Source organism: Neodiprion pinetum, chromosome 5, assembly GCF_021155775.2.
Source record: "Neodiprion pinetum isolate iyNeoPine1 chromosome 5, iyNeoPine1.2, whole genome shotgun sequence".
In the NCBI taxonomy this organism is placed as follows: domain Eukaryota; kingdom Metazoa; phylum Arthropoda; class Insecta; order Hymenoptera; family Diprionidae; genus Neodiprion; species Neodiprion pinetum.
Window position 1 is genome coordinate 8,596,800 of NC_060236.1, and position 27,791 is coordinate 8,624,590.

The window sequence follows — 27,791 nt, forward strand, 5'->3', positions numbered from 1 at the left end:
TAAATTTATTTCCATTTCAATAACATAATCTCAGTACCGGAGCTCAGCTCGGAGATAAAATGGGGGGGAGGAAGAGGAGGATATAAAATGTTTAGCGATAAAGTGTCGTATTCAGCCGTAAGATATAGTGACACACTATATATTATATTCCACAGAAATACGCGGGTGACAGTTATGGATGTGTATATTATATTCGCGTATTAATAGACACGAGGGGAACTTCTATAATCCTCCTGCATTCCGGAGTAATGGGAAAAAAATCTCAGGTTATGGCCACTAGGCTCAGCGAAGAGACGACCGTTTCAGTGACGATCGTTAAAAAGTTGGTGTAAATTATCTCGAAGTAAATACGCGGTTTAGTGTCAAAAATTAGTTGCTTCAAGACTCATTTACGAAGTGACAAGTTTCCGTTTGCGCGGATTTCGCATTGTCGATTTCTGTCGATTTTTTCAAGCATTAAATTATGGGACATGAATTTTATAACTTTTACGTAATCTTACTAGCGAAATATTTTTTCTCGTTCGATAATGACAATTTTCTTGTCATTTCTTGGATTATAAGGGACAAAATATAGTCGCTGTGCATCGATAGTTTCAGCTTTGGCGATTTCAGGTTTGAGGATAATGAAGAGAAACAATTTATATTAAACATATGAAACTATGTCAATTGCGTGAAAATCTACTCCGTTGATTCAAGTGAATGAAACTTGAAAAATTTCCATTTTGCGATTTGCAAATACAGCTGTTTTCTTTTTTTTTTTTTTTATTTTATTACGAATGATTATTGATTTTTTGTTCCATCACTGTCAATAGCTGCGATTTTTCCAATTTACTATCGTAAATAATTTTGAAGAAACAAGTTCAAGGAAATTGTTTTTTCGCTTTAAAATTATTCATTTTTCTTAAAATCTTCGTTTCCCTTTAATTTTGATCAAACCATAAAATGTCACGAAAACTGAGTAAATAGAGATGAAATTAGATATGCAGGTTTGAAAATAAAATTTTGAAGAAGAGTTTTCAAATACAATCAAATTGTGCATAAAACTTTTGATTTGAAGGAGATGTACGAAAAAAAAAAAAAAACGGTTTGAAGAACCAAAGTTATTCTTTGAATAAATTCCTCTGTCAGGATTTACAATGAAAAAAATATTCGAAGAAATAAAAAACAGCGTATTTTCACTAGTTTCACGGTGGATGAAGAAAAGAGAAGAAGAAGAAGACTGTACTAAACTTCACTGAGATACTGCAAGTGACCCGGTTCAATACTTGTTTAAAATACGTACATTATGTACACAATAAATGCAGTAAAATGGCGGCTTGTTGGCTCGTCTGGAAAGTTTGTGGTACGCTTACTTGTATCGTACATTTAATGAGCAGCAGGTATCGTTCCTGGAACGAAATTATGGAGAGAAGGCAGAAAAGAGGACTAAAAAAACATAAGCAAGGTATTGACGGAATAACCCGGAGCGAGGGAATACAATCAATCAAACTACCCTGAGAATTGCTGTTTTTTTCCCATGTATTCTTTGTCATCTTTTTGCAAACTCTTTGTAATCCTTGCATTCTCTGTAATTGTTTTTAATCTTACTGTAATCTTTGTAATCTTCCCGTAATCCCCAGTAATCTTTTGTAATCTTTGTGATCCCTGCAATTTTTTGAAATCTTTGAAATCTCTGTAATGGTTTGTAATCTTTTGTAATTCCGCTGTAATCTTTGAAATCTTTCCGTAATCCCAGTAATCTTTGTGATTCTTGCAATTTTTTGGAATCTGAAAAATTTGTAATGGTTGGTAATCTTTTGCAATCTTGCTGTAATATTTGTAATCCCTGTGATCATTGTAATCAATTTGTAATCTTTGTAATTGTAATCAGTGTAAGACATTTTTGCATTCTGATCAACCCATAGGGAAAAACCGAGAACCTGAAGGCCGTGCAAGTTTTTGTGATCGGTTTGGTAACGAAAATTTTTTACCTACCAATTTTTAATCTTGTAATTCCTATTTTGTTGTATTTTCAGTTTATCCAAACTGGAAATCGCTAAATCCAGATAAACTTATTGAATACAGAATTAAAATCGTTAAGAATAAATTGCAAAACGATCAAAGAGATCAGCTCATTTTATCAATAATATTCAAAATTGTTATTGTTTCTGAGCATGGAAGCCAACAGATCGAATCGATTACAGGTTAAAATTTTTATCCGATAATGAATATATTCGTTCAAATTCATGGGCAGAAAAAAATTTGAAATTCAAATCGACGGTTGGGTTTCGTTTTAATCTGCATGAAAATTTATGTGCGCTACAAAGGAGTGACGACAAGCCGCAGAACAATGCGCTGCATCTAAGGAGACGATTAGCGATAATTATAAGGAGGTACAAGGATAATAGCGAATAAAATACTGCAACTATAATAAACTGCTTACGCTATGTTGCAATCGACACGCGGTGTTTGAATATTCTTATGGATCGTAAAACCGAGCGGCATTATGCAACATAGGTGTAAATATAAATGCGAAGGATGATAAAATAACGAGCTTCAAACGCTTCGCGGTAGTAAAATTGGGAGTAAATCAATCAAGTTACGTATACGCTGATTGCATTGAGTGTGTTCGAATAAAAACTAAAGGACGATAATTAATAATATCGAGTCTCATTGCTCAATGGTAAAATTTTGCACATCGTGTTCTTGTTGTTAATTTCTTAGCTCTAGACTTGCATCCACAATTATTGCAATTGAGATCAGAAACCTAACAATCATTAATCAAAGTATTAAAATAATAATTATCATTGATCGGTTCATTTTTCACCGATGTTTTTTTGTATTGAAATTAATCGGAGATCGTAGATTTACAGTTAAACAGTTATGTTCGAAATTCGAAAGTAAATCAAATTTAAAACCTACAATATATGCTACGAGAAATTGAAACGATTGCAAAGAACGATTTATCGACAATATCGAAGAGGAGAAAAAATTGTTTTTCGTTTAATAGCTAGGAATTCTATTCTTATAATCAAGACAAAAAAAAAAAAAAGAAAAAAAAAACAACGATATATTTTATTTTTCGTATAATAAAGTAGATTGAATGAATCTTTGAACATGCCACAATCATTAACTGTTTGCGGAAAAATTTATCAAACTTATTTCTTTGGATTTTAGAAAAATTGCCGCAAGTTTCCTCGAACTAATGATGATCAGTTCCTTTACAAGAGTCTTCCTGAAATTCCTTCGATACTTAATTTTGTCCGCAAACTTTTTGGCTAATACGCAATCGTCCAAAATTCAAGAATCTACAGACATTACCGAGGTCGACCAGCTTTCAAAGAAACGCAAACAGATTGTAATCTAAGTGCAAAAACTTGTTTCAAAAACGCCTATAGTTTTCCATAAAAATGAAAAAAAAAAAAAAAAAAAACACAAGGTACGAACGTAAATAAATAAACAACCCAGCACTTGTCACCAATGTTCCCGTTCGGATACCTGTACAGTAATTTTATCCTTTTTTACTTTTCGAGTCGAGGTTTTGCGGTACCGCATCTCTCGATCCATCCTCGAAAGATCGGGGACAGGAGATTCGGCGTAGTGACGAGACCCTTAGGAATTTGAGTGTCTGAGGTCAACGACTGGCCGTCTCTTGCCGGTCCAATTTATGCTACAACACGATTGTAAGTTTTTTTTTTTTTTTTTTTCTTCTTCTCCACTCGTTTCTTTTTTTTTTTTTTCTCTCCGTTTCAACATACTTATAATGTCCGGTCCATCGATCCTTGCGGCTACCGTGTAACGAACAAGTCGCTTGTTTAAAACTCGCGCATTGTGTGTGCAGCGTAATAGGAAATTTTGCCCGGGGCTGAACACCTACGTGTACAAGTGATTTTTATCTATCCTTCCAGGTTAACTGATCGAATCTCGATTATCATGCTACGCGGTTATAATCACAAGCGTAACTTGTTGTATATCATACAAGCAGCTCTTTGTCTAATTGAAAAATAATGATTTTTTAATCTGCGTAATATGCTGTTTCACAAATAACACGCGACGTAAGCTGCAGGAATAATCGTTCGTCAATCGATCGACGAATTAACGTGTTTCGGTAAAAATTGCTAATCGGTTTTCCTTGAATTTTCAACCCCGAAATACTTCGCGAATCGGTCAGATCTCTGCAATTTGTTCTATCTTATAGGCTAGATTCGTGTCAAAGGGATATTAGATATTCAATGTATATGACATGTCGCCGCATTCGTTGCTGGCAAACTGCATCGTTCGTGTATGTACGAACACTTGCGCGTATATAAAAATAAAGGAAAAAATGTCGAGGCGCGCGCGTTACACGGCATAGTAATTGTAAAGGCAATAAAACGGTGTTTGTCTTGCAATTGGAACACGTACCGAGAACCCGGAATTGGCCGCTGGCCTCAATTTGTCCCTTGCGACGTGCTGCGTGAAAAAGCTCGGATCGTTTGCGCGGAAAAAATTGAAAAATTAATAAGGTTAAATCCAGAGAAATCCGTGAGAAATTAAACTTTGGCATTATAACTGGCAAAAAATCAATAATTTTACGTTAATAGTACGCTGAATGTTTGTCATATTATTACAATTACTTGATCTCTTCAGAGATATGAACATCGAAAATGTTGGAACTATAAGCAAAAGGCTCAGCGTACGTTCAAGTTTGTTAAAAATATAGCGAATTCGTTTTATTTTACTTTACGCTGGTTCATTTTATTCAAAGGAGTATTTTTTAAAAAGACGCTAGAGTCGATTTTTTTTTTAGGTAGTTAATTCAACGCTGCTATTTGTTGATCGTAATAAATATCGGCGGAGGATTGTAAAAGTAAATAAATAACGATACGATTATCACGAAAAAAGTGTTTCAGTGAATTTGTGGGAAAGTTTTTTGAATCAAACAACAATTTGATGTATGTTTAACGTAAAACGATCATCTCGTGATAATAAACTTAATTAAAAGTATCAATTATTGACCAATAAACCTCATGAATGTTTTCGCAAATCCTGTTTTCAAATCGCGTGCGAATCACCGCGATGACTTGTATCGAAAGATGCAAATCAGCGTTCGATTTATGCAATCCGAACCTTCGTTAACCGGACTGTACGCTTTTTTCCTGAGGAGAAACACGCCTTCGATTAATTTCCATAGCTATAAATTTTCCTATTTTAAGAGTTCAATTTCAGCTGGAAGGTTTGAAAATTGCAAGAAAAACCGACTTTTTCCAGTCAAAACACCGTCGAAAATTTCCATCGAAATGTCTTTCAATTAAAGTTTTTATAATAATTCAAATCAGACTATCGATCAAATCTTACTTCCTAAAAACTGTCACCTATTAATGTCAATGCAACGTTCTTTTTATTCACATCACCGATTCTGTTTGTGCAATTCCAAAAAGAAAAAAAATTCGTGTCCAAATAGTACATCGTGTAACAAGGAGGTAAACTCGGTCTTTTTGGGCCGAGCGTAAGTTTGCAATATGAATCGCAGTTAAGCCGAAGACGAATATTGCAAATACGCGAGGCGAAAAGTCCGTTGACTCCTTGTTGCGTACGATTTTTTATATAACAAGAGTATGTTGCGCGTTTTTTCACGGAGCACGAAATTGAGGTTAGGGTCGCGCAATGTCAGCTTTGTTCGCGATAGCGCATGCGCGCAGGCTTAAAAGTCGTCTTTTCGGTACTCGGCGCATGCGCATTCGCAGACTCACTGAACCGTCATAGAAACGGGTAATTTGTGTACGGAAAACAAGAATGGAAAAACATTTAAAACATCCTCGCGTTGTATAACAGTACATTTCGTAACGAGTCAAACAACGTTATCGGTACGAGTTTCGATCCGTAATTTGCGCCACGAAAGGCTCGAAATCGCGAAGTGGTGATTTTGAGGTTAGAGTGTTAAAAAACGACTAGCTTTAAAACCTATGTATACAATGCCAACCACTCACCAATTGCAATTTGTTGATCCTGGTCCCTTGGTTTTTTTTCGGATTCAAAATGATATCTGGAGCATGCATATTGGATTGATAGCACAAAACATGACGTTTTCAATAATCAAACTTGTAAACTTGAAAATTAGTCCGGAAGGTCAAGGACCTGGGGCGCGGAAACTACGGAAGGCTTGTCCTGGTAGTCGAGTTTCACCAGGTAGCGGACCTGAAGCATAGAAACTACGGATCGCTTTTCCTAGTGCTCGAAATTCACGGAGCGCGATTTCCGTACGTCCTCTCATTTGAGCGCTCATTTTCGGACTGAGGAATTCTGCTCACTGATTTTCGTCGTAATAGATTCTCGAGCTCTGACGTCAGAAGAGAAAAAAATTTCGCTTACGTCGCTTTCTGGACATCCGGACATCCGAATTCGGTTTCTCCTTATCCATACTTCAATATATACCTAGATAATATGTAGATTTCTCGATATCCAATTGGCAGAAATAATACAACACCGCAAGGTACGTTCGAAAATGGTTACCTGAGCTCTCTGAAGTGGGAATTTTGAGCGGATGGTTCGGAGTGCAGTGGCAAGTGGGAGTTTGTACAACGGAACACTGTCAGGGAGTGGTCATCGTTCACTGTATCGCTGTCTTCACGAATGACAGAGATTCGGTAGGGGAAACTTTAACCCTGATCACTTGTCGTCCACCACCCACCGTGCCAAGTCGACGTACGTCAAAAACGTTGCCTTTTGAAAGTATGATTACCAGAGTAAAAAAGAAGAAGAAAAAGAACGTCGGATAACCAGGAAATCAAGCCAAATTTTTATTGAATATGGCCAGAAGAGGAAAAATTGGAATGAGAATTTCGTACCCAAAGTGAATTTGAGATTAAAAAAAAAAAAAAAAAAAAAAAAAAAAACAGTTGGATTTGCAAATTTGTATTCTGAGTGTCCGTAATTCTGTGTCTGATTAAAAAAAAAAAAAAAATAATAAATTTGCATTACAGTTAGTAAGGTTATAAAATTACGAATTCTTGGAAAAGAATCTATGATTTTGCTAATCTGGAATGACTTTGAAAGAGTTGAGTTTGCAAAATATGATTTGCATATTTTTTATACTTCACGAAATTTGAATTTCAGACGAATATAAAATGGTGAGATACGAACATTCTTCCCGAAAATGCATAGTTACGTTAATGTGACGTACTAACATAACTTCAACCCTATTATAACAAAAAATCTTCAAGTCCCAATATTCATCAAAATTCAAATGATTTTTTTTTTTTTTTCTATTCTTTCTCAGCATATCGAATGCGCTAAATTCAAATATTGCAAACCTAACTTTAAATTCGTCCAAGGCTGAACAACGATCTTTCACACGGATTATATTTACAAAATCTATGTTTGGAACTATGAAACAAAAGAGTCCCCGTACTATTTCAATCTTTATAATCAATGGAAGTAAAATCGAAGCTTCGAATTGGAAAATTGAGAATTAAGCCAGATCGTAATTATCATCGGCGGCTATGTTCGAAACAATTGACGAAGTTAATTTTCACTCTGTATATTTTAATGTACTGTGTATAATTTACGATCCTGATCGTGAGAGAAACCCACGCTTTTAAAACAGAGGATAATTGTTCGTCCGGTGAACGTTGGAAACGAGTGTGTGTGTGTGAAATTAATTTCGACCTTGGTTTCTAGTCGGCAATGCGTCTATTGTACGCACGATTTCTTTAAGTTGAATATCTCGTGCCTAGAATTGAAAAAAAAAAAAACAAAAAACAAAAAATACCAACCTGAGGAATATTTTACACGTATAATGCATTATAGACGAGTAATTTACAACCGTTTGTTACGTTGCGTTGTTATAATACGTATATATATATATGTATAACAAAATGTCTGCCAAGTCAAGAAAATTCAAGGAACACGGATATTCGCTCGACTCGGTTTCTGCGTTCATTTATTTATTCAGTTATTCATTCAGCAATCAGCTCGTTTGCCTTACTTTCCGCCTACGCGTATTCTCAGGGCATTATAATTCACAATTTTTGCACGGCTATAAATTGAAATTTAGTTAGATGGTTTAGTTGTTTTACTTCGATTGTTTCAACCTTCTGTTTATTGCGTATTAATAAATTCGACAAAAGATCGAACACCCTGAATTTTATTTCTGCTGTCTAATATAATAAAAAAGAAAAAAAGTACCGATGTATTCTCTAAATCAGATTAAATCAAGGACAAGAAGAAAAGAATACAGAAAAAGAAAAGAAAATAACCCGAAGGCTTCTGACGGTCGTAAATTTGGGAAGATGGATTAATTATTATTTCTACCTTCAAAAATGACTCCGTACTCATTTAATTCAACTCGTTTATTTATCTTGATCGGTAAATAAATTTTCGATCGTTATACGCTTCGTCCAGTGCGGTTTAATCGCCGTTTAAGAAGGGGGGGAAAAAAAAACACGAAAAGAAATAGTCGGAAACATAACGTGTGTATGAAAATGAAAAAATAAAAAATAAAAAAAAAAAAAAAAAAATGGTCAAGATATCGAAAAACTTGAAAGTCGAGTCGGAATAACGAGAATTAGTTATTACCTGTAGCTATAAATTGCGTCTCGTTCGTTACAGATGCAAGTGTATACAGGCATATGAGTTATATACCGACTTCGGTAGGTATATAAGTAAAAATAGGAAGAAAAAATAAAATAAAAAGAGGTTAGGAGAGAAGTTGACATTTTGCAAAAGTGTGTATAATAAAATATACGATATCTCCTCGCGAGACCAATGATCAATATCTCCGGAACGTGTGTAATTGCTACCAGATCGTTAAATCACTCTCTATGGCAGTCGTCGGGCTGATTCAGTGCAGGTCTATAAACGAAATACGTCACAGACATGTGCGTGTCTCGTGTAAAAATCAACTCGCACACCGTAACGTTGCCTCTGTTTTTTTTTTTTTTAATGGCAAAACTAGCAGGCCGCGATACGAGTGGTTAAAAAAAAAAAAAAAAAGATACACACATATATTTATATACATGTACTTACGTATGATACATAATAATTGACAGGAGGGGAAAAAGAGTAGGGAAAAATTCGAACCGGCTAATTCCGTAAGCCACATGCCGAGTTACTGGCAGCGTAAAAAAAAAGGAAAAAGAAAAAAAAAAGGTAGCATTTATTATGTAACTCAAAGAACAAGGAGGAAGGTTAGATAAGTATTCCTGCAAAAAACGAAAGGAATAAGAATGTTTGAAAATGAAGAAAAAGAAAGTAAAAAGGAAAAAAAAAAAAAATAAAATAAAGAAATAAAGTTGGACCCTATAATTTGCATTGCTGATTAGTCGATTTTACGCACTCGAATGGCCGAGCGGACTGGCAACTATTTACCATTTATCAAGCTGGTGTGTATCGTAAAATTGTGGCAGTTGCCATCGAAAATCTGGTCCTTCGAAAATTCTTCGTGTGTGTGTTTTATATCGATTTTGATGGATTCGTGGTGATTATACGGTTGGTTGGATTGTGTATAATACGAGATCTGGGGAAGAATTAATGGCATATGCAAGGTTGAGAAGAAACGAGAATGTAGTCATTATGATAAAACGAATATACAATCTGTCGGTTCTATGCTATCAAATTTCATACCATCAATTCTTCGGTTTTTTTGTCATGATTCACGCTTCATCAATTAAGGATTAGGTTCGTTTTTTCATAGTCGGTCAAAATGGTTTCTTGAATTAACCGCGGATGAATCGAACAAACAAATCTTTCCGTACGGAAAATTATTGATTCACATAATTATATGATGCACATAATTATACTTTAAGCATTCTCTAACTTTTTTCATACCTTTCGTCAGAGTCAGAGAAATATAATTTATGTAATTTATAAAATAACGTCGGGCATTAAAAAAAAGTCAATCAAATAACTAATAATTTCACATGCAGGATTCGTCTTTATAAAGTTCGTATAATATATATACATCGCAGCCTGTGCAACCTTATTCAACCTTTTATCAAGTCAATTAATCGTCACTTCAAACGAACAAATTTATAATCCGATTCGTAGCAATGATTGATCATTTTATGGCCGGTTAATTTGAGTCAAAGGATTTAATTATAGGGTTTAAAATTTCGGAAGAAATGAAATTTGCGGGCTAATTAAAATCGGCACGATTCCTAATTTTCTCTAATCTTTACAACCATTTTCTAGTGAAATATTTTTAATTTGGTTTAGCGTATAAGCGGAAACTTTTTCATGATATGAAAAAATGATCCGGCGATCGGTATTTAAAATCTAGAAATAGAAAAATTGAACTAAGAAAATTCATGAAAACTGTTTTTGATTGTGAGAGCGGATAAAATCACTATAAACCGATTATTTTGTACACAAATATAAAATCTGTTTGTGGGCTAATTGAAATGGTTATTACTTTTTCCACATTTCTAATAATAAGTATGAAAAAAAACAAAAAAAAAAACGGACAACAATTATTGCACTTCAATTCGATGACTCGTTCGAGAATTTTGTTATAACGTCAACTTTATTACGTTACGAAAAAAAAAAAAAAAATTACTTCTTAAACTTGCGAATAACGCAAACATTCCAACAACAATAAAAGGAGCAATAACAACTTTGTACGTTCATTTAGTGCAATAATTGCTATCGCAGGAAAAAAAAAACATTTCCCTTTCTCTGTAAACCAAATTCAAAGATCTTTGAAAAACGTTCATCTGAATTCTATTTACTCGCGATAATAAATCATTCAAACTAAATATTCGCCAAGTATTTACTAACGAAATTGAAGTACATTTGTACATGTTCAAATTTTCCAGAAAATAATTTTTTTTCTACGTATAATAAAACGCGTTCCAAAATATGGCGCAGAGAAATATCGAATATTCATGATTTCGTCCTCTCGACAATTCTTCCGCAAAGAATGGGGGAAAAAAATAAGAGGGCAGTGCGGAAAAAAAGTAGAACAAAAACAGAACGGTTGTAAAAATTCCCGAGGGCATAGGTGATCCCCGTAAATTCGACATTTTATACGACGGGTCGAATAGTTTTGAGTTTTACGAGAGAAAAAAAAATTGGGTTACACAGAGGATTTTAGCCGCGAGGCTAACTTCCCGTCTGTTCGAGGGTCTTAATTTATTATTATTCTCTTTATTTCCCTTCCCTCCTTCTGTTCGGTTTTACAAAAATTCACCGCATCGATATAGCGTTATTTTTTAAACGGTCGTGGCTTGTAACCTTTGACCGATCGAGTTTCGCCCGTAAATAAATCACAAATACCGTTGGTCTGATATTTGTGTAGGGAAAAAGAGGGTCGAAAAAAATTGTTACAATATAAAAATTTCAAAAATTTGAGAGTAATAAAATGCGACAAAAACGCCGTTAGATTTAATTTTGAAGAGTAAAAAATAACCGCGTTTCTGGGCAACTATTTTCCGTATTTTACTTTTCACGCTGCAGCCGAATCACTTCTTGGCAATATTTTGACTTTTCTTACCTGTTATTTCCATGTTACTCGTTTTCTTTTTTTTTCAATCTCCTTAAACCCAACTTGGCAACGCGAGTAGAAATTACGCGAAGTTTAGATAAGTTCGTTCAACTTTAGATATGATATTTAAATGTGTTTCATACACGTGTGTCTGTGTCTTATATACGTACGTTATGTATTAGGTATGACTTGCGAGTAACTTGAGATTGGAGGCAGAGTTAGCCGAGCCCGCGAACAGATAAACGACATCGCACGTAGGAATACAGCTGCAGTCACTCACCTGGAACAGAAAAATATTGAAAACGTGGTGAAACTCGTTTCAATGTGTGAAGTTTCATGTTTTTCATTTCGTTCGGCATGTTGGCTGGCCAAGAATCGATACTTGGTATTTAATTTTATTGCGATACAGACGGACATTGAGTATTCATCAAATTATCAAACACGTAAGGCTACAAGGGTTTGTTTAAATATGGCAAAATTGGAACTGTTATATTCGCAAACAAAAGCTTGAATATCGCTGTTTTATTTGAAATTGCCTCAGAATTGTTCAAAATCTAATATATTCGTTCATTCGTACTCTGCGACAGCTCATTTTGTTCAAACGTTACGAATTCATTGAAACAAATTTTCTCTTTATTTAACATTCTTTCATTTATCAACAAAATTCATTATTCAACGATACCAACATGATAAGAAATTAGTATTTCAATCCAGTTGTAGAAATGAGTTTTTTGAATAATATAAGTCGAATATAATTTACTCAATTCTTAACAGTTTTGCAACGAAGCATCGATGCCCGAACTTTTTTCCCCATTATTTCCAGTATTTTCTATTTCTATATAGCTAATGAGATCTTCGTAGCTCAAGCTCAATTTAATTCTTTGATAAATGTAATAATGTCGACCATCTTCTTATAAAATCGATAAAAAGTATCGCTTCTCGGTAAAAATTTAATGCGAATTATATTCAGGCAATAAGGAACAAGAATAACGATTTTTCGCAAGTTATTGAAAGGAAAGGAACAGAGAAACATAAACGAAAAAATCTAGGAATGTTATTATTGCCCATACAGTTCCTCCGGTATATCAATTCATCGTAGATAAATATCTATGTCAGTTTTACGATGTTGTCAATGATGTTTACAATGTTTATACTCATCGAATTTCGGGAAATCATATAATAACATCGTGAAGCGACAGATTTTTACTTGCAAACATGTATTAAACACGATACGATAGAATCGTCGTCGTTGTGATGCAGAAACGTATTGAAACTATGCCAATTCGGAACGTTACGACGCGTAGATATAACTTCAAAGCATTCCAGGCAAACCCGTCGCCACACATAAAGATCATCGTTATGCTTTCACGCTTCAGAAAATTTTATAACACATCCGAAAGTCACAAAATTCTAAACGTTTTACAACTGCAGCCAAAAACCAACCGGATCAAAAACATGATTTCTGGGTCAGTGTGGCCGAGTGTTACCTAGAATTCAAAATCTCACTTATTGTTGAAGCTATTTTTATTTTTCTTATTATTTTTAGTTTGCAGCACTGCAGGTTTTCAACTGGAAAAGTTTCCGCCACAAAGAAGCAATTAGTGGTTCATTAAGTCACCAGACTTGTTATATACTGGCGCTGATAAGCAATAAGGGTTCAACCTGAACTTGGCCGTTATAGATGAAGTGAGGTATGTCAAAGGGAAGTAGTAAAATATCGAAGTAGTTGCGATTACTGGATAAGATGATAAAAGTGCCCTAAGTGCACGGTCAACTGCTAACGTAGTGAAATGAAAATATACTCAATATAACCTAAAAACTTGCCGCGAGACGTTATTGATACCCAATCTTGAATTTCAAATTTTCTAACGACAGATTTAATAAATGGAACAAATAACTTCATTTAAATGAGACTTGAAATTGTCATTTTATAAGTTTTTCGAAAACAGCGCCTTCGCAAAGCGGATATCTATCTTTCTCCGTTTAATTCTATCCTGCTGTAACAGTTCTTCCCCCTTTCTTTTAAATGTGTCCCTTTTGCTACAGCAACGCCATCTCATATGTACATATTGTGGCACACTCCCGGTGGTTTATGAATCAGTACATCAATTTCAGAATGGGCGGTGCGCGAGTCGTTACAACAAATATGCTTATTTCATATACATGGTTCAACGACATTTCGTGTGTTTTCAAAATACTTTCTTTCTTTGAGTGATATTGCAGCACATGCCGGGGACGAAGTCTCGGTCAACATCAACGTATGTATAAAACTCAAAGTCTTTCTGACGTATGTTCGCTCATAACTCCGGAACGACTTAACTGATTATGATTATTTTTTTTTCTGTGAATAGCTACAACGTTTGACCAGATTTTAGGCTATAGCGGGACAATGTTTTGAAACTTGAAAATCAACCGCGCATGCGCGAGTTTTATCGGCTGGCCATCCCGAGTTTCAGCTGTCAAACTGTTTCTGTCGGCGACGTAGCTGATACGAATTTTCGAGGTTAGAATATCAAATAATTGAGGTGGTGACTCGGAAAGGTTTGGGAAGCATTTGTTATCGGGTCGGAAAGTTGATTCTTCAAAGAACGGTCGGAATTTAATGCTTATGCTCTTTGAAAATTCAAACGTACACATTTTACGTAGGTTGGCACGCCTGCATCGCAGACCAGAATATCGCTGCGGGAAGATTTCGCCGACCAATGAGATTGAATTATTTGGCGCATGCGCGGTTGATTTTCAAGTTTCAACAGATTGTCCCGGTATTTCGTTACAACCGGATTATTAGTTTTGAAGAAGTAACGATATTTGTAAGCCAAGTCAGAACGGCATCACAAATTTATGCGAACGCTGAGTCAATTCTTACAGATAGAGGTTAGGTCCAGCTCAGTTCTAGGTTCAGTTAGATATTATCATTTTTCATTCAAATATTCTCAACTGTAAGTAAAATTTTTTTTATCTGAATATAATTTTCAATTTATCACATTAAATTTGGGTTGCTAGTAAGTCATAAAAATGCGCAGAAAAAGACAAACGAATTAACGAAGAAACAAGCTCCCTGTATTTTCGAGTTGGTTGTAATTTCGTGTGTGCAAACGTTGTACGGATTCAGCAGGGCGAATATATTTTCACTACCGTTTAAGAAATTGAAAAAGGGTCATGAGAAAATCACGTGCGATGATCGCATTGCGGTCGTACCGATATTGCAGGTTATACTTACCTACACCTACTTTGCAGCGTGATACTTATAGTTTGGATTATATTTTAACGTTGGCACACTCGCCAAGGCTAAACAACCCACCGGTCAGCCTTATATCTATGTATGTAAGTACGTAAAGTCGGTTCTATTTCGAGGCGACAACAATTAACCGAAATATTAGACACAGACGTTAAATTTCCACCGGCCATAAAACGCGACCCCGAAATTGCATAATATACGCGTAACCACGAACTCAACATTATACATTCATTTGATGTGTTTGAAACTTTGAAGATTGGGTCGTTTGTGGAACGAATGTTATTTTTTTTTTTTTTTATCCATTACTCTCAATCTTTTTCATCCAAAATTGAAAATAGAATTTTCTCACCTTGAAAAACCGCTGAATAATTATGTAAAGTCTTAATAATGCACAAACGATTCGATTGCTTTAAATTGAAATATCGATTTTGGGCTTCTGGTCACGATACAGGAATTAAAATCATTTCTTCAAAATTATGGGAACGGTAGATTGATAAGCAAATAAACGATAATCGATCGAATTGAGCGCAAGAGATTTAAAAATATTATAGTACTAAAAATTTGAAAGTTTATTAAAAATTGTTTGGTAACAAACGATCGCGGTTAGATCGCATAATCGGTAAATTACAACACGTTTCATCATGCTTATTTCCATAAATAAATTTTATCACGTATACACTTCGGGGAAAAAAGATTTAAGTTCACGTTATTCCATTTTCCCGGGTCATCTAGAGTTCAGCAGTTTTAAATTATGTTGCTGCAGCGATCGTTAAATTGCAGAAACTTCAAATGCACCGCGTGAAAAAACATCGATTCGCGCAATGAACAAATTAAGACACACGCTGCCACCGCTCATAATTCTTTACGTGCATATTTTTATTACTGTTATTGCATATTAATTGGAGCAAGACGCTCACATTGAATTGAAGTATAATTATTATACAAGTAAATTCACACTGCTACGCTTGGCGTTCCATTGAAGAACGCCGCGGATCTAATGCAATATGTATAAATACACGTTAATTATTTGATACATATGGCACATTGCCTCAGTCAGTTTGAATTTGAACTAATTACATATTTTCGAAATTTTTCTTATCCGATGATTATTCGTCGACTATGACTTTTTTTTCAAGTAAGAGGGTAAAAGTTCGGAAGCAAAAAAACTTCTGCGTTGCAGCTAGCAATAATTTCCAGCTATTTTCGTATTGGAGATTCGATTTTTGTTATCGTTCATGTATTATTATTACTAACGATTTCAAAAAATTATTCAATAAATCAGACGGTGTCGTGAACATGTAAATTGTTGATAGATTATATCTTGACAGTTCATTTTGGGTGAAACACCAAAAAAAAAAAATCGCTTGATTTTCTTCAAACTTCAGTTTTTGTTGAATACTTGTTTTTCCCATTTCTCGATGCAGAGCGAGGTAAATTTGACCGATAAATCGGTTCAAAAATTGATGTCTAAATGAAAAAAAAATTACACGTCGAAGAAATTGTGGGATCCGTGAACACTGTTCGTAATGTTCGTTCAATGAATAAATTTAATCAAATTATATAGATGAAAAAAAAAAAAATGATATCATGCAACTACAGATATAAAATTTTACTGACTTTTTGTCGATATTCTGAAAATCGAGATGGGCAAACAAAAAAAATTGAATCGGCACGGAATTCCTCGTACACTGGGAAAAATTTTCCGCTCAGTTCTTAACTGTTTTCATTTTTTACCACGTTGTTCAACAATAAATTGACGTTAAAGCCTTGTTTAACTAAAAAAGTCGAGTAAACCTCAGAAACTGATTTTGCGTTGCAATTACGAACAAACGATCGATAATGGCACAAAATGGTTACGCGTTCCGCGTTTTTCGTGATTCCAACAATAATCAAACAGTTTTTTTAACGACACCTGTTTTACTGAAATTTTCCAGTTACTGTAGCAAATGAAATATTTCTTAGTGTTACACCACGAAAAACGAGTAGCTCGCTTCTTTCCTTCAGTTCTACTTGTCCTCGACTTTGCCTGAGAATTCTGCACAGGCGTCAATTATTTAGAAACTTAAATTACCTCCCGGTCGGGACGATACACGCACACACACACACACAGAGTTAAATTCGCGCAGCATTACGTAAGAACGTCTAATTGGCTAATGAATGAATCGCGACCTGATTTTCTCCCCTTTATTTTAGTTTCTTCTTAAAATTCTCCCTCCTTTTTTCGTTCCACCTTTTCTCCATCTAGGTAATAAACTCTACATTTTGGAATGTTCTTTTAACTCTCAGACATATTTTAAATCGACAAATTTCAAAACAGCGTATTCACGTTTTTTTCCCCAAGACCTGTTTCTCCGATTTAAAATCCTTAATGTGTTATTGAAAACGCGGTACAAAATATTTGTGAAAAAATTCTCGCACATCAGTCACAAATGTGTTTACCTGTCTTATTGTACAATTATATATGGCGCGGGCGCCGACACGAATTAGGGTTCTAAATTTTTTCCTCACTGTTATATTCATATTATACGATCCTACAGGGTATTCGTTTCAAAATACTCGGTAGATATCCGAGGTATTTGCGGCATGCCAAGCCGATTGAGACCGAGTTATTGTTATATCTAGACGTAAAACGTGGGCACGGTCACGTACGAGAGTCGAATCGTAAAGCCTTCAAGAAACAGTGGGACAAATAGTTCTCAGAGTAATCTTACGTTTCTGATCTAATACGACATTTACGAAAAAATTTTTAGTCTTTCCAAATATTCGAAATACAATTTCGTTTCAATTTAGTAAAAAAAAAAAAAAACAAACAATTACCGCACGCACGATCAAGATTCAAATGCATTGAGCCATTCGCCAAACTATTACAAAAGTACAACGAATTTTGTCCAAATGAACTTATTCGACATTTTTGCCGACATAATTTATCATTATTTTTCTGTAACACTGAAATTTAGAGTCTCACCTGCGATGGCTAGTAATGAAGAAAATTGTCTCTAGCCTGCTTCGAATGACAAATGTAATTTGTGATTGATAAGATGACGAAAAAAACATAATTATACTTGTTATCCGCAACTGGTGATACGTAAAATCAAGCCGATCAAGACAAAATAAAATCCAAATTATATTCACATTCTTACGCATTCGCGTAAGTAAGTTTTCAAGTGAAACACTTGCGTGCGAGAAATTTTAGACTTAACACAGTGAATAGATTGTATTGAAAAATTTCAATCGGATAGGATAATGATTTTAAATAATTACATAAATTGACAATTGTAATTGATTCGTATAAAAACATGAAATACTAATTTCAAATACAATTTGTATTCTATTTTGCCTTAATTACAAACACACATCTATATTCCGCTCTATAAATACAAATTACATATTCGGATTTGTATTTTAGTATGTGATATTTTTTTTTTTTTCGCAATTAAAAAATCGCAATGCAACTTGAATTCCATTTTTTTCTCAATACAAAAAATACAAATGCAATTTTTATTTGAAATATACGAAAGTAATTACAAATCACGATACCGGTTTTAGATCAATCGACGACTTTGCTTTGTTCTCCGATCGGTTAGTTGAATTTCGCGAGGTGAGACGAAACGGTCGTGGATTTGCGGTGAGTTTTTTTTTTTTTTTTTTTTATTTCGGCGGCGATCGTTTTCACACCGTAAATGGATCACGTTATTCGTTGCAAAACAAGATCAAACTACGCGACGCGGCAGAAAGCAAGACGTATATTAACATCAGTCGGCTGACGATGCTCAGGTGTAATTGATGAGTATCAAATGCATGGAGCACTGCCGCAGAATCATTCTGGCTTTCGTCTTTGGTCCTCTGGGGATTCTGGGATTTACAAAGCGGAAATTATACCTACTCGCGGCAACCTCGCGAAAGGTTCGTTGTGGCTTTTTCACCCAACACGCTTTGCACACCTTGCGAGATCATCCAAGGCTTTGTTGTTCCCTTTTTTATTCTACACGGGGTAAAGAATTTACACAAATATTTTTTGCCCGACTTCAAACGCGGCCTGCGTTTAATGGAAACGATTTTTCAGGATCCATGTCGAATGAATGAAAAACACACATGAATATTTAACATACGCGAAACTTCAATATCGTTATATATCTTTTCAATTTTGATCGTTATTCCAATTGCTGCGAATTACTTGAATTGTCTTCGGTGAGCCGTTCTTTTTTTTTTTCTTTTTCTTTTTTTTTTGTTTAAAATCATATGTTTCAAATCGGTTTCATAAATGTAAAACTGTCAACTTTCCCTGTATGCGTTACGAGTGAAAATTCATTGAAATTAGAAGCACCAAAAGTATGAAAAAATCTTAAACACTGATGTTAGAATTTTTCATCAAATAGATTTCCAGACGAAGAATTCATTTTCCATCGGAAAAAAATGTAATTTGGTATTAAAATCGTGCATAATTTCGAATTTCTTTCGATGAATCATAACTTGGAAGAAAAAAAAAACGCGCCAGTCTTTTCAAACAAATTCGAAAACGCAGGAACAAAATATCTGACCTATAAGTTTCCGAAAGCTTCGTTTCAAATTTTCAAGATATTTCCTTCTCGATCGTCGCGTCCGTAGATTTTCAAAACAATGTTAGAAACGCGTTTCCTCGCCATTCCCACGAATTCCTCGATTTCCGCAGCATTGACTCGATACAATTTCTCATACGAATATCAATCGAATTCTATAAATTTTAAGCCAAGTTGACGCGTTAATTTTGTACAATGTATTTATTCCGCCGATGGTGGATTTGCCAAGGATACAAAAACCGGTAGCGACTTACGCGACGGGACTTCTACAGTGTGAGAGTGGCTGGTCTTTGCCATAATGCCAAGAGTCGAGTTGCAACTAACAAATGGACCACCGACGATGTCGGGCGATTTTTTTCTTCTTTTTTTTTGTCCCGAGTCACAGCGACAAGCAGAAGAGCAGAGCTTTCGTTAACGGCTGAGAGCAATGCGGGAAAAGAATGCGACGCACAATAATAATGACAATAATAAGGAAAACGTTAAGGATAAATATAATAAGGATAAGGATGGTAAGGATAATGATAAGGATAAGGATAAAGATAAGGAGAATAAAAACGATGGCAATAAGAATATCAATAAGGATAATATATATATATATATATATATATATATATATATATATATATATATATATATATATAAGGACAAGGATAAGGATGATAAGGATAAGGATAAGAATAGGGATAAGGAAAATAAAAACGATGGTAATAAGAATAGCAATAAGGATAATATATATAAGGATAAGGTTAGGGACAAGGAAAATAAAAACGATGGCAATAAGAATAGCAACAAGGATAATATATATAAGGACAAGGATAAGGATAATAGTACAGAGAAGCCAAAGGCGAGGAAGAGAGTGTCTCGCGGAGAGCGTTTAGCTAACGATGGTAGAAACGAAAGACGAGCTAGGCGGAAATCCGAACAAGAATAGATTGGCAACTCCATCTGCGTCTACTCTCTGAGAAAAAAGTTGAACTATTTTTGGCTCTATCGGTAAGTAGGAATAGAACAGCGATGAATTTCACGCCTTAGCTCCCTTGTCGCGGCAAAACATGCAACGCCTGAGTTGAGTTCGCTTAATAGATAGACGAATGGTTTGTTTAAATTCTCGATGAAAGTGATTGACGTTGAACCTATATTTATAAATTTGAGTGTTATTTTTATTTTTTTTTTTCTGTTATTTGGTTACCTTAATTCGACACATTGTGAAATTACTGTGCGAAGTTTGCACGAGTTCTCGTTGAAATATTAGGTCGTAGAATAACGCGGAAAACACGATTTTTAAGTAACTTACGTTCGCCAATTAACTTTTTACAATCTATTATATATTTACTCGAAAACTTTTAAAAACAGTCAAACCATTTGTCCGTGACAGGTTTTTTTTTTTTATAAATAATTCTGCCGTATCAATATAAACAGTTGTAACTTTACCGAAATATTCCTGACACCAATTTCATTCTTTTACGGATGAGAAATATAAATACGAAGTAATAAAAAATTAATAAAAAAAAATATCGAAATCAACAATTATAACAATGATAATCATCAACGGTATAACCGAATTAGTTTAAGACGATATTCTTCAACAATACTTGGAATTTGGTTGAAAATGACAAAAAAAAAACAGAAAAGAAACCATTTGCACAGAATAAGGCTTACAAATTACGTATTAATTGCCATGTATTAAGCAATTTACGGTCACTTTTACTTATAGTTAGAAAACTTGGACGAATGCGAATTACATGCAATAGCAGTAGCGTGAATATCACTGCTTGTTAAAAAATCTTTAGAATAAAGAGCAAAAATAAATAAATAAATAAATAAATAAAAAAGGTGGGAAAAGAAGAAGAAGACAAGGTTTTACTTCATTCACCGATCAGCGTATAAGATTACGTGATTGCACGCGTGAAAATATTAGTAGGTATTATATATACGCCGTACGGGTTAATTAATTCGGAGCGATAGAAATCTCACGTAAAGCAAGGTGCTCGAGTATACATTATACGGTATAATATCGCTGAAGTGAGTGAGTGAGAACTTCCTTTCGACTCCGCGTGGACGTTCGAACGTAACCGGATGTGTGAAACGAGTGGGAAAATGGGGGAAAAAAATATGAGGATAAAATAAAACGAGGCTGAACAAAATGAAATAAAAAATGATGGAAAGAAAAAAAAAAAATAAATAAATAAAAATACATCTACAGCAAGGCTGCACCCTGCACTTCTATGCAAATACGCTACTCAAGTAGCAGCGAGAAAATCATTTGAATAATTATGTTTATCAATGAACCGAAGCAGCCGTGTACTTTACAGCCTGCGAGGTAAAATCTCGTTTTACATTTTACATTTTACATGTCGGGCAGTGAATATTTGTCTCCAAGATTTTGTATTTTCATTCTTGTTTGTTGATTCTTCTCGTGTGCTTACTTTCGATGAGGTTTAAATATTTTGGTTGAAGTATTTTTCAAAATCGGTCATTTAGTGAATTTTATCAGCGCGAGGTAACGTGATATATTTATAATTCTAAGCTGAATTGATGGAATTTTATATAAAATCTGTTTCTTTTCCATTCGTAAGAACGTCGAATGATTCGAAAGAAACAATATCCACCTCACCCACGGTTTGTAAATCGATCGATGAAACTGTTAAAAATTAAACATAAACAGAATATTAAAAATGTAGACAAGGTTTCCAATGCGTGTATGTACCGGGAAAATCTCTTGAAACTTGAAAATTAACCGCGCATGCGCGAGTTTTATCGGCTGTTCGCGCAGGCTGGCCATCCCGAGTTTCAGCTGTCAAACTGTTTCTGTCGGCGATGTAGTTGATACGAATTTTCGAGGTTAGAATATCAAATAATTGAGGTGGTGACTCGGAAAGGTTTGGGAAGCATTTGTTATCGGGTCGGAAAGTTGATTCTTCAAAGAACGGTCGAAATTTAATGCTTATGCTCTTTGAAAATTCGAACGTCGACATTTTGCGTAGGTTGGCACGCCTGCATCGCAGACAAGAATATCGCTGCGGGAAGATTTCGCGGACCAATGAGATAGAATTATTTAGCGCATGCGCGGTTGATTTTCAAGTTTCAAGAGATTGTCCCGGTATATACATGTATAACGGAATACTGCGGTATAGAAACCGAAACGAGGTATTTGGGGATCAACTTTACCAGGTAACTACCTGCTGAACTTTTATTGGAAATCATATTTGCAAGATAATTCAGACAGAGACGAAATCGTATCTCAATTTGTACAAGGACACGAGCTAACGCGACTCATCGAGCAATTGCCGACGAACAATTTTGTTCAAGATATAATAATAACCATTATTCATCGATACATATCGATTCATTTCGACGCAACGAATGAAGCAGGGCGCGTAATAAGAACGTCTGGATATTGTAAGGCACTCGTCGCCGATACGTTGGTGAAAAAAAACGTTCATTATCCCACATAATTCACACACACACACACGCACACACACACGCGTGAATTTATTTTTTTTTTACCGCGCGTCCTCAATCTCTCCTTCAGCTTCCGTCCCCCTTTTGATTCAGGCTCAACCGTCAGGTTGAAATGTTCGTCAGCAAGATGAAGATATTGGAAAAGCATATGTACATAGAAAATAAACAGCAAAGAAATGGGTATTTTTAACAGAAGTTTTATTGTTTCAGTTTATCATTTTGCGGAAAGTTGAAAAAAATTTGAAGACGTAGGACGGTACGAAACTGGTGTTTAACGTCCCTGAAATTACGGACGTACGTTGTACTTGAAATCGTTGAATGAAATCCATGTGGGAGGCGGATGAATGAAAGTTTTTAATCTCTTACTTCGATCGGATTCTCAGCTGCGCGAGTATCCGATCGCCTATATAAATGCGTGGGCTAGTCGTCGAACACGAGCACTCAGGTACGTCCACGTAGTTCGAGGTGATTGGTGAACGGCAAGGCACGATATCAATTACTATCATCTATACCCTGACTCCGAGACGAATCAAGAAGAACAAGAAGAAGAAGAAGAAGAGGAAGAAAAAAAACGCTGCAACGGTACCAGTGAAATGTGTCTTATATCAATGTGTACCTGCAGACTAAGGGACCATAAGCTTCCAATGGCGAAGACACGATTGTACAGTAATTGTGAGAGAGAAGAATAAAAGAATACCACGAGTGTAATCCACATCTTGTCGTGTAATGGAGATCGAAGATCGAGTACTGTTTGTTGAATCATTCTTCACACCATACCGCGTTACAAGAAATTCAGACCCATTTAATAATGTGCCACTGATCTGAAGACTGAGAAAATTTATCGATCCAGCACTGACAATGAGAGAAATTTTTTAGTTCCGGTTAACGCTCGGTCCTTAACTATTTTCATTTTTTACCACAATCGACAAATATAGTTCTAGGTAGAAAATGAAAATTAGTTTTATGGCTGTTACCGGAAAGTCTATTCTTTCTCATTACGATCACTGTTGCTATATTTTCTTGTAACTGCAGCGAAAATTTAACGCTTGTGCAACAATAAATTGACGTTAAAGCCTTGTTTAACTTAAAAAGTCGAGTAACCCGAACAAACTGATTTTGCGTTGCAATAACCAAAAAAGGATCGACGATAGCGCAAAATGGTTACGCGTACTTCGTTTTTCGTAATTCGAACAATATTCAAAAAGTTTTTTTTAACGATACCCGTTTTACTGAATCTTTCTAGCTTCTATGAAAAATGAAACTTTTCTCAGTGCAGTACCAACGTGTTTGAAACTGATTGTCTAAAAAACCATGAGGCTGAAGTTACGAAATATCTGGGTGAAAAATCGTGACCGTTGGGTAATTTTAGAATAACCTTTAAGGAGTTGACTTTTCAAAACAACAGTATATTCTGTTTGTACTGATTTACCGAGTTTCGGACACAATCGTAAAGGTGCGAAGTAACGATTTTTCCTAAACATGAGTTGTTTCAGTAACGTGGCTAACCTCCTCCTCGTGAAAAACCGTGATCAAGACACGATCGTCATCGTAAGAATCACCAATTGCGAGAAGTATACTTCAGATGCGATGCAGCAACTGCGATTCCTGATCGCAACGCGCATTCTGGAGCATTGTTGTGACTGTGATCTTACTTGGATGCTCTCGGAGCTGTTGTTGCACAATCAGCATAAGGAGGTACCGCTTTGTTTGGAAATGCGATTCCATGCGTGTCGGGGGTGCAACAATGGCGAGATTTCCGACACCACGAGTACAACGTCCGTCCGCTTGCTATCATGGTTACAATTGTACCGCCGTTTCGCCTTCATCCTGAGTTTCTACTGGCTCGCGTCTCTTATCAGCCGAAGAGTTGCAGAGTCCGATTATACGACTGCACGTGCAGTGTGTACGTCCAGCAGTGAAGGTAAAGGTGCATTATGAACACGATACGAGCCGAGAAGCCTCAGCTGCAACGGAAGGACGGTGACGCTGTACAACCACACCATTCGACACCTCTTCACATGTGTTCTTGTATTCCGAGTCGCTGCATCCATGCATCCGTGAATCCATTCGAGGGGGTGGAGAAGACGACGAGTGTGTAAACCTGCACGAGCCGCGAATAGTGCGCGAGACAAAGGAGGATATCGCTTAACGTTTGTTACACGGTTCAACCGAGGCCAAGACGATAACCCAGCATCATGTCTGACTGACCGACTGATGGATGGATGGATAGATAGAGGTTCGCTATGTCCGTAGCGATGTTGGACAGGCACGTAATGACTAAAAATTAATACAGAATATGGAAGAAATAGAAAATGGAAGTAAACAGACACACCGAGAAAAACTTCATTTGTTACAGTAACTAGAAAACTTTGGTAAAACAGGTATCGTTAGAAAAAACTGTTTGAATATTGTTGGAATTAGGAAAAACGAGGTACGTCTAACCATTTTGCGCTATCGTCGATTCTTTTTTGGTAATTGCAACGCAAAATCAATTTCTGAGGTTTACTCGACTTTTTTAGTTAAACAAGGCTTTAGCGTCAATTTAGCGAAAATATAGCAACAGTGATCGTAATGAGAAAGAATAGCAACGGATACTAGACTTTCCGGTAACAGCCATAAAACTAATTTTCATTTTCCACCTAAAACTGTATTTTTCGATTGTGGTAAAAAATGAAAATAGTTAAGGACTGAGCGGTAACCGGCAATAAAAATTTCTCTCTGTGCAGGAAAAATAACTTAAAATAGGTAAAGTCAAACAAATTAAAGTAGATTACAGTGGAGAGTGTAATGGTAGGTTTAGGTTTTAGCAGGGGATGAGATAAAATACAATTCAAGTTAGAGGTAACGGATAGAGTAAGATTAAAAGAAATATGAAAAATTAAACCGAGAACTGGCTACCAATGCAATACTGACGAGGAACTCTGGGATAAAGTTACTCGATGAAGTTATAAATTCAACGGTTGAAAATCTGATTTGAAATCAAAGGCACTTGAGCGACAAAAACATGATTTGGAACAGTGAGAAATCGATTGAGGTAAATGAAATTGTTGGAAATTTTTACCGATCACTCGAAATTACATTTCACAAAAATCGCACTGCAAACATTGGAAATCGTGGAAATCGTTGCAAGTCTCACGGTAATCGCCAAATGATATTTATGGATTAACGTTCCGTTATGATTTCTGTTTCGTTATATGTCCTTTCGCTAATTTCCAGCTTACCAAGTGATTTCCATCGATGTCCAATGATTTTACAGCGTTTTCGGTGATTTCGGTGCAAATAACTGAAAATCACGATAAAAGCTTGGAGATTGTTGGAAGTTGGAGATACATTATATAAATCAATGTGAAAAAATCTGAACAGATAATTTGATATCCAAGAAAATGGCCCCACGGATCAAGTCAATTCATAAAACTTATTCACGTGGTTTATTAAAGTCAGGAGCGAATGGAGTTATAAATTCAAGTGAAAAAGCTTAATTGTGGCGGTCATACTTTTCATGGATGAAAATTTCCGATTGTCCTCCAATCCGTCAGAAGCAAAGCTGCAGCGAAAAGCTCGCGTTGCGGTAAATATTCAAATTTCTGGGGCAACTACGACTTTGCGATTCCCAGTAACGCGGCGAGTGTTTTACCTAATTGACTTTCGGGTCAATTGCAGCGACAAGGAGTGTAGAATAATTGAATCCTATTGCGCGATAACTAATGACTATCTTCGTGGTGCATTAATTTAGCAGTACCGATGCCGAAATGATAAAATTACCAGGGAGAAGTGAACTTGAGTGGTTTTGAACAAGATATATTACGTGTGAAAGTAAAGGATAAATCCGAATTTGATAAGGCTGAAAAAATTTCGAGCGATGTGGGAAAGTATCAAAATTTACAATTTCTTTCGTCATTTCAAGTCGCGTGATTGAAGGATGAAGAATAAACAGCGCAACAAGAAAAACGCCTGAGTTTAGATCCCGAAAATCGATGACTTTGATGAGAGTTAAAAATTCTAAGCTCTCTCGATACGGAGATAAAAAATGAATGAAGCATGGATGGACTTGGGAATGTAATTGTCGTAGAATTACAATTGACTAAACTTCACAGCGCGTTGAATTTCCTGGTACAGCATTGAGGCAAATTACCCATCTCTTGCGAAAAGGTCGGTAGGTGAATTTTTTTCACACATATCGCCAGGTGAACACGTAATTCCATTGTGATATAACGGGTATTTTATTATAACTCGAACGAATATTATTGAGTCGAAACATTGTCGCCTGTCGGGCTGTGAAATACGACAATTGTAATTGCGTATCAGTAGAGCGAATCATCGTCGCGATCGTCCGACCTTGGAGTGAGGTGAAAATCCATTAAACCCACGTATATGCACAAGTGTTACGATGAGACGAGGAATTTTCTTATCGGAAATCTCATCTGTCGTTAACGATCATCAGTGGCAAACCGGACGATGCGGAATGTAGGATGCACAGTTTATTATTACTGCATAAGCTTGATCGTTAGGTTGAAGGCCTCGAAACCGTGCAAGAATAAAGAAAGAACAGAGGCTTAAAATATCCAACTCGAGCTTGTCAAGTTGGATTTAATTTGTAAATAAATGTCGCCGTGATTCTAAAAAAAAAATTATTAAAACATCACAATATTCTGCTGTTTTATCATCGAAAAATTGACGCAGCCATTTGTTGCAATATTTTTTTTCTTACCATACCGTATGTTCCGTAGGTATAAATTTTTAATTTCGTCCGATGTATAAATATCAAGGCGCTAGAAAAAGGAAATGAAATAATTCGAAAGAGATATTTCTTCGAGTATCCGGATGTTGCGGAAGCCAATTCACAATTATGGACGGACTTGGTGTATGAAATTAATTAAGTAGCAAATGATACATATTAAACATACAACTAAACGGGGCAACATAATAACGTTATAAATTGCAAGTGACGAAGAGATGCAAGTAATTTGCAAGTGTAAAGATAATGAAAATTATAAACAAAGATAGGCCGTAGGTGGTCGTAACAAGTTGATACAACTGCGATTCGGTAAACAGAACATGTGTGCCAATCGATTACGTACGTTCCGTAATAAAATAT

The 27,791-nt window shown here is 35.6% G+C and overlaps 1 protein-coding gene across 7 annotated transcripts in view; it reads right to left on the bottom strand.

Annotated features, from left to right (window-relative positions):
• Positions 1-27,791, bottom strand: part of Sarm (sterile alpha and armadillo motif) — a 184,499-nt gene that overhangs the window by 103,504 nt on the left and 53,204 nt on the right. The window contains exon 1 of one of the 7 annotated variants that reach the window (XM_046629756.2): positions 5,949-6,032. The exons of the other annotated variants lie outside the window; for them this stretch is intronic. Within the exon in view, the coding sequence (XP_046485712.1) occupies positions 5,949-6,017 (69 nt within the window). The 5' untranslated portion in view covers positions 6,018-6,032. Of the gene's footprint in view, positions 1-5,948; positions 6,033-27,791 lie in introns of those variants that run through there. 7 annotated transcript variants of the gene reach the window in all.